Source organism: Zygosaccharomyces rouxii (assembly GCF_000026365.1).
Source record: "Zygosaccharomyces rouxii strain CBS732 chromosome B complete sequence".
Classification (NCBI taxonomy): Eukaryota; Fungi; Ascomycota; class Saccharomycetes; order Saccharomycetales; family Saccharomycetaceae; genus Zygosaccharomyces; species Zygosaccharomyces rouxii.
This window is the reverse complement of record NC_012991.1, coordinates 1,105,578-1,117,994: the sequence shown is the minus strand read 5'-3', so window position 1 is coordinate 1,117,994 and position 12,417 is coordinate 1,105,578. Positions and strand designations below refer to the sequence as shown.

The 12,417-nt window shown below is 38.4% G+C and overlaps 6 protein-coding genes and 1 non-coding gene across 7 annotated transcripts; 2 read left to right on the top strand and 5 right to left on the bottom strand.

The window, feature by feature from the left end:
- Positions 1-39: 39 nt before the first annotated feature.
- On the bottom strand, positions 40-1,008 carry TDA5 (Tda5p; the record flags this gene model as incomplete). Its single annotated transcript, XM_002495495.1, has 1 exon — positions 40-1,008. The coding sequence occupies one exon, from the start codon at positions 1,006-1,008 to the stop codon at positions 40-42; it is 969 nt and encodes a 322-aa protein (XP_002495540.1).
- Positions 1,009-1,156: 148 nt separating this feature from the next.
- TUS1 (Rho family guanine nucleotide exchange factor TUS1) lies at positions 1,157-5,098 on the bottom strand (the record flags this gene model as incomplete). Its single annotated transcript, XM_002495494.1, has 1 exon — positions 1,157-5,098. The coding sequence occupies one exon, from the start codon at positions 5,096-5,098 to the stop codon at positions 1,157-1,159; it is 3,942 nt and encodes a 1,313-aa protein (XP_002495539.1).
- A 464-nt stretch (positions 5,099-5,562) lies between these two features.
- On the bottom strand, positions 5,563-7,359 carry CYB2 (L-lactate dehydrogenase (cytochrome); the record flags this gene model as incomplete). The annotated part of the gene is made up of 1 exon (XM_002495493.1): positions 5,563-7,359. One exon carries the CDS (start codon positions 7,357-7,359, stop codon positions 5,563-5,565), a length of 1,797 nt encoding a protein of 598 aa, XP_002495538.1.
- A 699-nt stretch (positions 7,360-8,058) lies between these two features.
- On the top strand, positions 8,059-8,132 carry ZYRO0B13706r. The gene has a single exon. It is a non-coding gene; the product is annotated as a tRNA-Asn (tRNA).
- A 266-nt stretch (positions 8,133-8,398) lies between these two features.
- On the bottom strand, positions 8,399-9,001 carry YKT6 (palmitoyltransferase YKT6; the record flags this gene model as incomplete). The annotated part of the gene is made up of 1 exon (XM_002495492.1): positions 8,399-9,001. One exon carries the CDS (start codon positions 8,999-9,001, stop codon positions 8,399-8,401), a length of 603 nt encoding a protein of 200 aa, XP_002495537.1.
- A 295-nt stretch (positions 9,002-9,296) lies between these two features.
- On the top strand, positions 9,297-10,241 carry MIA40 (Mia40p; the record flags this gene model as incomplete). The annotated part of the gene is made up of 1 exon (XM_002495491.1): positions 9,297-10,241. One exon carries the CDS (start codon positions 9,297-9,299, stop codon positions 10,239-10,241), a length of 945 nt encoding a protein of 314 aa, XP_002495536.1.
- Positions 10,242-10,283: 42 nt separating this feature from the next.
- On the bottom strand, positions 10,284-12,239 carry SPP382 (mRNA splicing protein SPP382; the record flags this gene model as incomplete). Its single annotated transcript, XM_002495490.1, has 1 exon — positions 10,284-12,239. The coding sequence occupies one exon, from the start codon at positions 12,237-12,239 to the stop codon at positions 10,284-10,286; it is 1,956 nt and encodes a 651-aa protein (XP_002495535.1).
- Positions 12,240-12,417: the final 178 nt, after the last annotated feature.

Sequence of the window (12,417 nt, the reverse complement as noted above, 5' to 3'; positions counted from 1 at the left end):
GTTTATATGTATATGTATGTAGATGGAAAGATTAATGCTTTATTCCTGTGGTAGACAATCGTCCATCTTGGATAGTTTACGAACTAGATTTCGAGGAAGTAGGGGCAGAGACATAAGTAAATGGGCAAAGTTGGAATAAAAGGGTACACAAATTTCACCTCTTTGGCCCCTTTCACAACAGTCTATCAAATCGCGTGCCAATTTTTGTCTATCAACTACTGGTGCAAAGAATTGAAGTGGTGGCTCGAACCCCCCAAACATTTCGGTATCTAGTTGACCAGACAACACTAATAGACTTCGAGTTTGTGAAATTCCTAGCTTCGATAATTCTAAACTGTAAGAATTATGAAATGCTATCAGAGCAGCCTTGCTTGCTGCATATGTAGAAACCTTTGCTGGCGCTAATACACCTAATGTACTAGCGATGTTAACCACATAGCACTGATGATTTGAAGGTACTAGCTCCTGTATAATCCTTGTGGGCGCAAATGCATTAACGGCAAATACTTCTTGGATGGAGAACTCGTTTGAATCTTTCAGATACTGATATGGTGCTCTTATGCCGGCATTATTAACAATAAGCGATAGATTATCGCCATATCGGATTTTAATCTCGTCAATACAGTGGACTAGTGCTGCTGAGCTCATTAAATCACACTGGATGTCCAAAACTCTGGTATCTGCGCTAGGAGATTTTTGCAAATCAAGATTAATCACCTTGACATGTTTATATCTGTTCAAGAGCTCCATTATAATAGATCTTCCTAGCCCATGACTACCACCAGTGACAAGTACTACGGCATTTTCAAGCTCTTCCAGACTTTTCCAGGGTTCATTACCTTGGCACTTATACCACTTGTTTAACGCAATGCATATTTTCAATAGTACTGAATAGAGGATTAAAAGTAGACTTATCTTGACATTGGGAGTCCAAAATACGACATAAACCAACACTGGGTATTTCAGCAACGGTGTTACAACCCAATTGACCGCATTATCGACATTCATATCCACATGATTAAGTTTCGTTTTTGTTGTACAAGTAGATTGAATACTAATTTAATAGCTTCGCGGCGAGATATTCATATCGATGGAATAAGTGGTATGCAAGTTTTATTACACGAAGTATATAGAGAAAACATATGGTAAACAGATATCAATTTCTGCCTGTTCTCGATTTACAAGTTAATAAGAGCTGTCTGTTTGCGATTTGTGGATGACTTAAAATAAAAACAGGGTTGCCAGTCTTGGATGAATTGAGTAGCTTGATTTTCTTACCCTTGATGATTTGAACCGGTGCCAATCTAGAAAGTTGTACTTCTGAGTCTTTTACCCTGTAAATTTGGATCAGATTGTCACCAACGAGAATCAAATAACCTTCGTAAAAGCAAGCACCAGTGCAGTAAAAATCCAAGACTAGAATATCCTCAGTCCAATTTGGCATCTCACCATGCCTATCAACCTTAATCACAGCTTCATCATAAACAAATAGGAAATTTCCTGAATTGCCGATTTGGAAACAAGTCTTAGTCTTTGTCTTTGAAGTGGCTATATCCTTCTTCACATATTCTGCTATCTTTTGTTTTGACATATCTTTTTTCGAACTGGATTCCATGGCTGTCTTGAAAAGATTAGAACTCAAATGTGAATGCTTTGTATACGACATCATTACACTATCATTCAAAAAGCTAGGCAGGATAATTCCATCATCGTTGAAAGTATCATGATAAAGTATAGCACCTCTAGATGTACAAAGGATAAAACTTTTCTTGAAAACTACAATATCTTGAACGTCGTATCCCAATAATCCATTAGCAGATGATGGTAATTTGTATTCTTTGTACTTCTTGAAGTATTTCAGTAATTTGGTTATTCTATCAAACTCAGGTGTTAAAACGACAATCTTATTTTTGCGTTCGTAGAGTAAATGTTTGGAATTACCAAAATCATCTGCAAGCTTAAAATAACCAACTTTATCCTTTATTACCACTCCTACCAGGTGGTTGGATTTAGTAAATTTGGCTGGATCACAATATGCACTTAGGATGCTTGAAATGCTAAAATAACACAGCAATTTATCGTGCAAGACAAAGAGAAGACCTAATTTAGTATTAACTTCCATTTGTCTTGCATCGTTGGTTTGTATTAATTTCACAAAATTTTTCTCATATCCAGATTCTTCTCTTATCAATATACCATAATCTGTAGCGATCAAACGGAAGCTTTTACCATCAAGCTCAAATTCAGTGGAACAAAAAATCGTAGTAGGAGTTACCCAAAGTTCTTGCTCATCCACTTCTCGAACACTCAATCTGGCTTCATAATTCTTCAAAGCTACGTCAATTTCAGATCCCTCTGGTGCAACCGGTAAATTCACTGGAGCATCTTTTTCAGTATATGCAAATTGAGTGCTTAATACTTGCAAATCAAAGGCGCGCGAAGATCCGCGTTTACACTTGAAGCATTCCATGAAGGCATTTATCCAGTTTTGGTACTCATTTTGAGTTGAGGTAAAGAAAGTGAATGACTCACTAGTGGCGGTATTACGAACTTTAAATGAATATTCGAAAGATCCGGCGTTGGCGTTGGTAGATTCTGCTGCACTCGATGATTTATCAGAATTGTAAATCGTTCTCACTGTAGTAGCAGCACTGACCAAATGAGGCTTTACAGCCGCAATTGGTGTTTGACTCGATGGTCTACCGTCTCGTATAGAGGATTCCCTTATACTAGCGCTCGCACTACCAGAAATATCCTGACCCCTTTTCTGTTCCAAATTCAAATAATCAATGGGTATTGGTTTTTCTACCAGCCTAAACCGTTCCACATTTCCCTTACGCATAAATTCTGTTATTAGGAAATAGTTATCCAACAGAACAATAAATACAGGTGAAGAGTCTAACCACATCTCCCTTTTCTTTAAAACAGTGCCCGAGTGTATGATTATTTTTTCAGGGTCTGTCAAACCAAGGTCCAGCCCTTCGTAAGACCCTCCTAAACTTTCCTTAATACTATTACTGGCTACATTAACATAGCCACCAGAACTTCCATTACCTGGGTTTCGAATTACCAATTGCTTGGAAAATCTGACAAGACTTCTATGGTCTATAGCTCTACCATGAACACGATCCACTTCTGCACTTAAATTTTCAACTTCTGCAATGACCAATTTCAGATATTCATAATCTTCCACAGAAGGTTCTGTATTTTTCAATATAGAATTTAACGTTATCGGTAAATTTTGGAGGGATTTGAAAAACCCACCGAAAAAGATAACATCATGATACATCTTTGATCTTGTCACTTCAGGTGAGTTATCTATTTCCCTCAACCATTGTGCGAATCTAGTATTATGTTGCTTTTCCCATGTAATTATTTCGTGTACTGTAGCCATTGCAGTAGCATATCTGAAATAAGGTTCACGGGCCTCGTTACACCATTTCAAATAGATTTTACCCACACCATCGATAAATTTCCCCTTTGTCTTCAATTTCCAAAAGATGGGAGACAAAAGGTTTTCCTTATGCAGTTGTATTAGTGGATGGAATACATCAAATGCCAAAGTGGCGAACTCAGGTTCATCGGGTAAAAGATCCGGATCAAATCGAGCACCATATATTTCTACAGCGGCATTTGCCATATTCATTGATCTTTCTTCTAAGATAATCAAATCAAAAATAAAACTTTGCTTTTGGACCTCACGAGGATTGATCTCTGCAATTTCTTCTGGAGTCAACTTCCAATAATCTGTCCAAAGTCCTACTGATTTGTTGATAAAATCTGATAACTTGATTTCTGGTCTTACATCCGCAATCGAACGACTAACACAGGTTATAGAATAACATTGTGTCGAATTCGTTGGAATAGGATAATATGCAAGGTCCACGAATGAATAACATGGTAAAAGTTGAGTAAATACACCTGAAACGTCTAATCCACCAATGATGATTGCAATTTCTTCGTTTTCCTCGACATCAAACCTTACAGCACCTTGACTAACTAAAGATTCAATGATTCTATCCACATTAGAATCTATGGTATCCTGATCAAAATTCTTGGGCATTTGAAACTCTAAAAGTAGTTGTACCATTTGGAAGAATTCGATCTTACCGAACACGTATTCATTAAACCATTCAAAATAAACTTTAAGAATCCATTCGTAGATGTCTGATAAACGAGAAACGCTATAACATTGGTACAATTTACTTTCATCTAGTGAATCAATCGTAAAAGGTTGTGTTGGTGCCGTAATACTGGGAGCCAAATCCAATGGTTTCCCACCTAATAAAGAGTTGAAACTGCTATTTCTAGCAGTTGAGTTGTTAAATGCATAGTTGGAATCAGAATAATAACTGCCAATACTGTCTGAAAATTTCGAATGGGAACTGGCTATACGTGCCCCGGCTTGCGGGGGTGCTAATTTTTTGTAATACTCTATAATATCAGAACCATCATCTGTAGTGTTAGTTGTTCTACTGTTTTCCAAATTATATGCCGGTAAGGGAGGTAAAGCCCTAGTGGAATAATCCGTATTATCGAACGAAATAAACGGTAGACTTTCGTTGGACCTTCTTGTACTTAAATTCCTTGAAGATTCATTCCGACTAATCATATCCGAACTAATCGCCATTTCATTTGGTGACCTAAGTGGACTAGAAACATGATCCCCTTCATCATTATAAGTTGAAACTCTACTATTTCGTGATATTCTAGACGATGTGATCGAGCCTGCATATGGTGAATCCGGGGAGGCCAAAGGTGGCGGGGGCGGCCTTCTACTTTTATGTCTCCTTATTGAATTAGAAGATTTCGGTGGCGAACTGTTACTAAACAGTTCAGATTTACTTTTAACCAATTTGGTATTCAATTTTAAGGGCGTCTGGGGCAATGATGGCAACGTCCTAGCCGAAAACGGTTGTTTATCACTTACAGGAGTCCATCCGATGGATACATCATCTTGTGTATTCGATTCGGAGTCATCTGAGAAGGCTTGCCTAGTATCTAAGGGCGGCAGCTTGGGTAAAGAAATTCCACGATCATTCCTTCGAGTTGAATTTGATACTCGATGAGGATGATTTTCAATATCATTTCGGCCCATAATCTCGAGAATGTCTCAATGGAACAATTAATTTCGAAGAGGAAATAATACTTCAATAAAGGGAATGAAGGAATAATCAGATTAAAACGAAACAAAACAAATGAAAACAAAAACAAAAGAGTTCACAGATCGTGAGCAGAAATTGAATTGAATGATTCTATCGTTGATACTTCAACTGGCACATCCGGGAAACCCAGATGTTAATTTTTAAAAAGGCGTCTATAGTTATATCTGTACTTAGATTAGCGTACTGCTCTTGTCTGTTTAAGTTTACTTTTACCCTCGGTAAATCAAGACAAGTACTCCCGTTGATATCACATAGTACGAGATCAACAGGAATGAAAACAAGCCCTCTCGGCGGCTAAGTTTCGTCTCCTTAATCACACTCTTCTCGTAACTTTTCTTGTTTTTTTTTTATAAAAGAATACATAAATAAATAAATAAATAAGGTCTTTAAACCATCTTCACTCGTTCTCGCCATCAGCCTCGTCTTCTTGTGGTGGCATGAAACTAACCAAATCAGAACTCATGTAAGTCTTGTCGTAGAGGTAGTCCCTTGGTACTTGAACAGATCTGGATTTAATACATGAAGTATCTATCAACTCCGGCCCCAATTGCTTGATAGAAGTAACACCAAGCAATCTCATCGTCATCTCCACTTCAAAATTGAGAATATCAATTGCTTTTTGAACACCTTCCTTCCCATAAACCGAGTTGGCATATAGGAAAGGCCTACCTAAACCAACACCTTTAGCACCAAGACAAAGAGCCTTAACCACATCAGTACCTCTGCGAATACCACCATCAACGAAAACATCAAAGTTTTCAAAATTGCGTTCTTTGAGAATTGGTTGAGCTTCAGCCAAAACTTCAATTGGTGACCTAGAGAAATCTAATTGCCTACCACCATGATTTGAAAGCACAACACCACTAGCGCCAACTTCAGCAGCCTTAACAACATCTTCAACTCTTTGAACACCTTTAATCACAATTGGTAATTTTGTCTTTTTCTTCACTTCAACCAAGTCATCCCAGTCGAATGAAGGATCAATAAATTTAGATAAATATTTAGAGGCTCCACTAGATTCTCCATTATCTTTACCTTTATCCTCCTTTTCCTTCTTTTTCACACTCAACGGACCGGCCTGACTAGAAAATTTAACCTTTGTATCCTTTTCTCTATTACCAAGCCCAGGTGCATCGACAGTTACGAATATACCTTTGTAACCCAATTTTTCTGCACTGGAGATCATTTGATCCACTACACTACGATCCTCATTCATGTACAACTGAAACCATCTTATTTGATCTTCTTTGCCTGCATTAACCACTTCTTCTAAGGAACAGGATGCTAATGTGGAAACCATTTGAGGCACCTTTTTCTCACCAGATCCACAACCTCTTGCAATATCTTTTTCACCCTCAGCTGGATTACCCAGTTTACACAATGCTGTAGCAGTAACATAGAATGGCACATCAACAGGTGCACCCAGCATTTCAGTCTTTGTATCCACCTCAGCAACGTTCACCAAAACTTTAGGCTTAAAGAAAATTCTATGGTATGCAAAGTGGTTTTCTCTCATGGTAATTTCATCATCAGCACCACTTGAATAGTAAGCCCATGCCTGCTTGGTTAAAACTTGAGATGCTAAGAATTCAAAATCGTACAGATTGGTAATTGCATCCAGCGGAGGTAACCTAGCTCTTAATTTCAATTTTCTTTGAACATCATCAGGGGTTTCACCGGGTGTAAAAGGCGCACAAACCAATTCCTTTGGCATATCGCCCTCCAAGGGACCTAACCTTTTACTTGGATCAATAAATTTCTCAATAACATCTGGAGCATGCAATGGATCAAAAATTGCACTGACATCTTTACCTGCGTTTGATTTAATTACTGTAGGTCCACCAGGATGTACAGGAGCAAATTCCGTCAAATCGTAGACATATCCATCAATAACAACCCAACAATCATCGGGCGAATTGTGTTTAGCGACTTCATCTGGACTAATGGCAGGTTTTGACATATCTACTTTCGGTCCGTTATCTAAAGGTCGAGAGGACAATTTAACACTCGATGCAGCGGCTACAGCGGTAACCAATAACGCAGTAGCCATACTACGCTTCTTCAAAATAGAGGAGCGTACGAATGCATTGCTGCCCTTAGAATTCCAGGTAAAAGATCTCTTAGTATTGATACCACGTAAAGATCTAGCAGTAACCTCTGATAACTTCCAAATAGGCTTCGATCTAAACCACATATCGAGTCAATTTGTCCCAATATACATGTACTCGATCTGAAGACTTGCTGGTCGAGAGACCCTCGTTATACGCCCATCGAGGATAATGCATTGAATAATATATACCACAGTGGGGAGGAACTAAGGGGGTTAAGAAAGCAATTTAATCCGTCCTCATAACTCCATTCATACAGCATTAAGGAACCGAATCGGAGACCTTCAATTATTCACGAATCGGAGGCCTTAAAATCGCGAATTTGTTCCGGGGATTACCCCCTATTGATTATGACTAAATAGTAAGTCGTACTGTCCGTTCTTTCTGCTAAAGCACATGTGAGGGAATATGTGACGCCGAGCAGTAGAATACAATAAGCTATGAACTAGCAGAGTATGTTAGCTTGGTGGTAGTGAACACTCTTGAAACTAGTAGCAACAGGCATAACTCAGAGAATGTCCCTCAACTCTTCGAATCTCGGTAGTCTCGAAGTAATGTCGAGAATTAATTTATTATGACGTTATATTCAGCATCAAAGGAAGTAGACCTGGAAAGTAGTTTTCAATGGATGGTACAGAATGTAAACGTAGCCTTCTAGCAAGATTTAGGTGGGTATGGGATTCGTATGAATGCAAGGTCTAGAGTATTTCGTCTTAGAAATGCACATGCTGTTTTCTAGAGTTAGCACACTCTAATCCAAGATCAGTATTCACAACAATTACAATGACTTCGTGGCCAAGCTGGTTAAGGCGTGCGACTGTTAATCGCAAGAGCGTGAGTTCGATCCTCACCGAGGTCGTTTATTTTTTTCCTTCTCCCCCAATAGGGGGAAGTGGGATCATTAAACCTGGAACCCTTTATATGATATCGTATTGCCCCCAGGAAGCGCGAGTTCGATTCTCGTTTGAGTTCGCGTATCGCTGAAATAATAGGGCGCTACTATTTCAATATGCATACAGTAAATATTCGATTGAACTCTGCTAAAGCCCCAGACTAGCAAGTTTAAAAGTGTAGTTATAAAGAGAAAAAATTTAATAAAATAAAATTAAGCTCACGCACACATAATCAAATGATGATACAACACGAATTGCTCTTCTTTGCCTGCTTGTAAAACATTTTTGAAGATGTATTCAAAGTTTCAGATTTATCCACCAGATTATCAAGCTTTTCACCTCTTTGTAGAACGCTGTCAATGGTATTGTGCAAAACGATTTTGGTCTCATCTAGTTCTTGCTGAACTCTCATAATCGCATCAGCTTGACTAGGATCTTGGTACCTGCTGATCATATCGTTTAAATCTGTCATTTGTAAACTTGCATTAGTTTCAGTAATATTTTGCCATTGACTAGGTGGATGTTGTATTAAGTAATCTTCTAGTAGTTTGTTCAAAAGCGTATAGGCAGGTCTTACAGGATAATCTTTATCAGTAACGATAACACCACATATACCTTCAGAACGTGCGTAAACATGTCCAATGTAGTTACCTTCCTCTACACTTTGTCTTTGACCAGCACCAGTTCTTAAGGAAACTGTTTCTGCGAAAAAAGTCATAAACTGGGCAACACTACTCCTTTCAAAGAAACCAAATTGTGATAAATCCTTTTTCTCTGTGAGTTCTAGTGATTTTTCACCTGTATTACGCAGGACACCGATGTAATAGATCTTCATGATAAGGGGGACAATTTTACCAGCAATCGACTCCTTTTGAACTGGAGATTCTCGTTAAATGGATGAAAATGACGATCAGATCGATATAAGCCGCCAAAATTCTGTTAGTCTTGCTTATCTTTATTATTATTTATTTATTTTTTGTTTGTTTGCTTTAATGTAGTTGTTCTGTATATGATGAAAACAATTTTACAGGGCGAAAGTTTTGATGTTGATGATTACCAACTAACATATTTCGTAAAAGAGAGCTCATCTAGAGACTTAAAGCAGGTAAACGATCAACTTTAAAGTTCTGATGTTTCGTTCAATCGTTTCTAGAGGTTTAACTTACAGAGCTGTGCCGCTAGCTCGTGCCTCCCGTGGACCTTTGAAGCGCTATGCCTCGAGCTCGAGTCGTAATTTAAATGGTGGTAATAAATTCAGTGCAATTTCTTTGGGGGCACTAGTCACTCTAGGATCCATTCTCTTCGTATCTCCCTACAGTTTGAAATCTATTCTACCGGAGAAGAGTGCAAACATTCAGGAACCTGAACAACCAGCTGCAGAGGAACAAGCAGCTGAACCGGCACAAGCAGCTGAACCTGAGCAGCCTGCTGCGGAGGAACAGCCTGCAGCAGAAGAACAGCCTGCAGCAGAAGAACAGCCTGCAGCAGAAGAACAGCCTTCTGAACCAGAACAACCTGCAGAACCAGAACAATCCGCTACAGAAGAACAGCCTGCTGCAGAAGAAAAACCTGCAGAACCTGAACAGCCTGCTGCGGAAGAAAAACATGAAGATGCTTCAGAAAAACATCAAGATGCCTCAGAGCCACAACCTGCTCCTGAAGAAGATTCAAATGAGTCCGAACAAGATGAAAAAGCAACCGCTTATAATCCAGATACCGGTGAGATCAATTGGGATTGTCCATGTTTAGGCGGTATGGCTCACGGTCCATGTGGTGAAGAATTCAAAGCTGCCTTCTCCTGTTTCGTTTACTCTGAAGCTGAGCCTAAAGGTATTGACTGCATAGAAAAATTCCAAAACATGCAAGAATGCTTTAGAAAACATCCCGAACATTACGCTGAGCAATTGAAAGATGAAGAAGAAGCTATTGCCGCTCAAGAATCTGTAGAAGCCGAAGTTGCAGTTGTTGACGCTCCTGAACAACCTCAATCTCAACCTCAAAAGGAACAACAGCAAGAACAACAACCAGAACAACCAAAGGAAGAGGATTCAAAATCTTCTGAATCTAGTGACTGATCCTACCGAATTCATTTAAAGACTTGTACATAAAACAGGTGCTTAAGACGCTAATTCGTATAAATACGTTGGAATAAATGAACCTTTGCCTTTTTCAACCCATAGAATATCATCTTTAAGGGCCACGTTGTGGATTCGAATGCCTGTATGCACTTTAAACACGGGAACTAAAACATCTTGATTGGTGAACTGCGGTAATTGCGTATAGTGGTCGGTCTTTTCAAGTATGAAACCTTTTTCTTCGCAGTAATCCTCTAAGACGTCCCTAAACGTCGGACTTACTCTCGTCAATGGTATGTTTTGAACATTGTATTTTTTATCATGGTCTATCAGTTTCAATTCTTCTCTCAAATCTAATCTATCATTGTGAATAGGATGGTTCAAGGCATTTGAATCTTGGAAAAATCTCAAAGATCTGCGTATTTCCTCTAATTCTACTTCTATTGGATCATTTTGAGCAAAAATTTTATTAATAAAGCTGTTGAACCACCATTGAGCTCCTGATAAATCTTGGTCATCTGCATAAAGTAACCATTGGTAAAGAATTTTATTCAATTCATTAAATGCCGCACCTACGAGAGTTTTATAATCTTCAGTATTGAAAAGCAATCTGTATTCTCGTAGCCTTTGATAATAATACAACGAACCATCATCCAGAGATGGATCTTCCAGTTCCAGCACTGGATCAAAATACTTGTCCCAAAGTTGATCAATAAATTTTGGTAGAAAGTTGGTTCTAATGATATCCACAAACTTCTCTTCACCTAATAAATCTTGAATGACCATTAAATCGGATCTTCGTATCACCTTGGATCTTCTGTGATGCCATTTATCAAAATATGCATACAATTTAGACTCGACGATTTCTTCAAGTTTTTGAAGAGTTTCGTCCAATATCAGAAAGGAAAGGTCGAAATACCACATACTGGGCGGCAATCCCTCATGATTACCAGATATATCCCATTTTTCCAAGGCATCGATAAGTTTGACAGAGATGTACTTTTCAAAAAGGTACTTTTCACAATTCATAAGCTTGAATATGGGTTGATAATCTAGAATCAACTGTATAATGAGATTAATCTTATCCTTTGTCAATTCGAAATCTTGCCAAAATGGGATCAACTTCTCCATAATGCTGCGGTAAATGACAGTTTGTGTGCGGTTATAACTTATATCAGAAAACTCAATATGAGATTCTACATCTGAAATTAAAGGTTGAAATTCTTTTAGTACTTCATTTGAACTGTCTAAGGGATCCCAATTAAACCAGAATTTCTTGAAGGTAGAATGCAGCAAGTCAGCAAACAACGTATCGACCAAATCCCGATCAGAAGCTTGTAGTATCAAATGTGCCTTTATTTCAAAAGCCTCAGGTTCACATTCAGCGATTGTTTTTAACTGTTCTTCCTTGTTAACCATTGCGGATAATTCAGGTTCTACCAAAGGTATTCGACGTTCTATAGCATCTAGTTGTTCTTGAACGTCTAATAACTCACCCCCCAGTTTCTTCAAGTCATTCTTCCGAGTTTCATCTACTTGATTGATTTTAACAGGTAAACCTATATTACAACGGATCTGTAAACTCCTAGCCAATTCCTCCAACTCGGAAATATCTTCACTGGGAAAAGTTATTGAAGTCTTTTGAAAATCTACAGTGTTATGATCTTTGGTATGCAATGGATGAACCATGTCATCATCTGAACTTGTGGCTTCTGACTCTGATTCTTCCTCATTATTTGCTGCAGCTGACAGCGATCCAAGACCTGCGTTGGCAACGGGCCTCTTTTCAGGTTCAATAGGTTCAGATATACCAGAACCATCCCTACCAAGACCTTGTCCTTTTTTATAACCCATCTTTAATAACAATTTAGCACCGATACCGTATTTCTTAGTCATATTATCATTAGACTCATTCTCATTACTGTCATCTTGAACAGCCGCATCACCACTTTCTAGCCGCCTTCTCTTGACCAGCTCTTCATCATATTCAGCTACCATTTCATTTAAAGTACTCTGGTTCACTTCAATTGTAATTAGAATCTCTTGGTTCTTTTCTTAGTTGTTAAACCTTTATCTGTACTGTAGTGATTCTAAAGGCGATGAGCTTTCGCCTTTAATGCTTGATGTTGTATTACACTAGATTCAATATTAGAAGCTATTTATGAAGTAGAAGGTG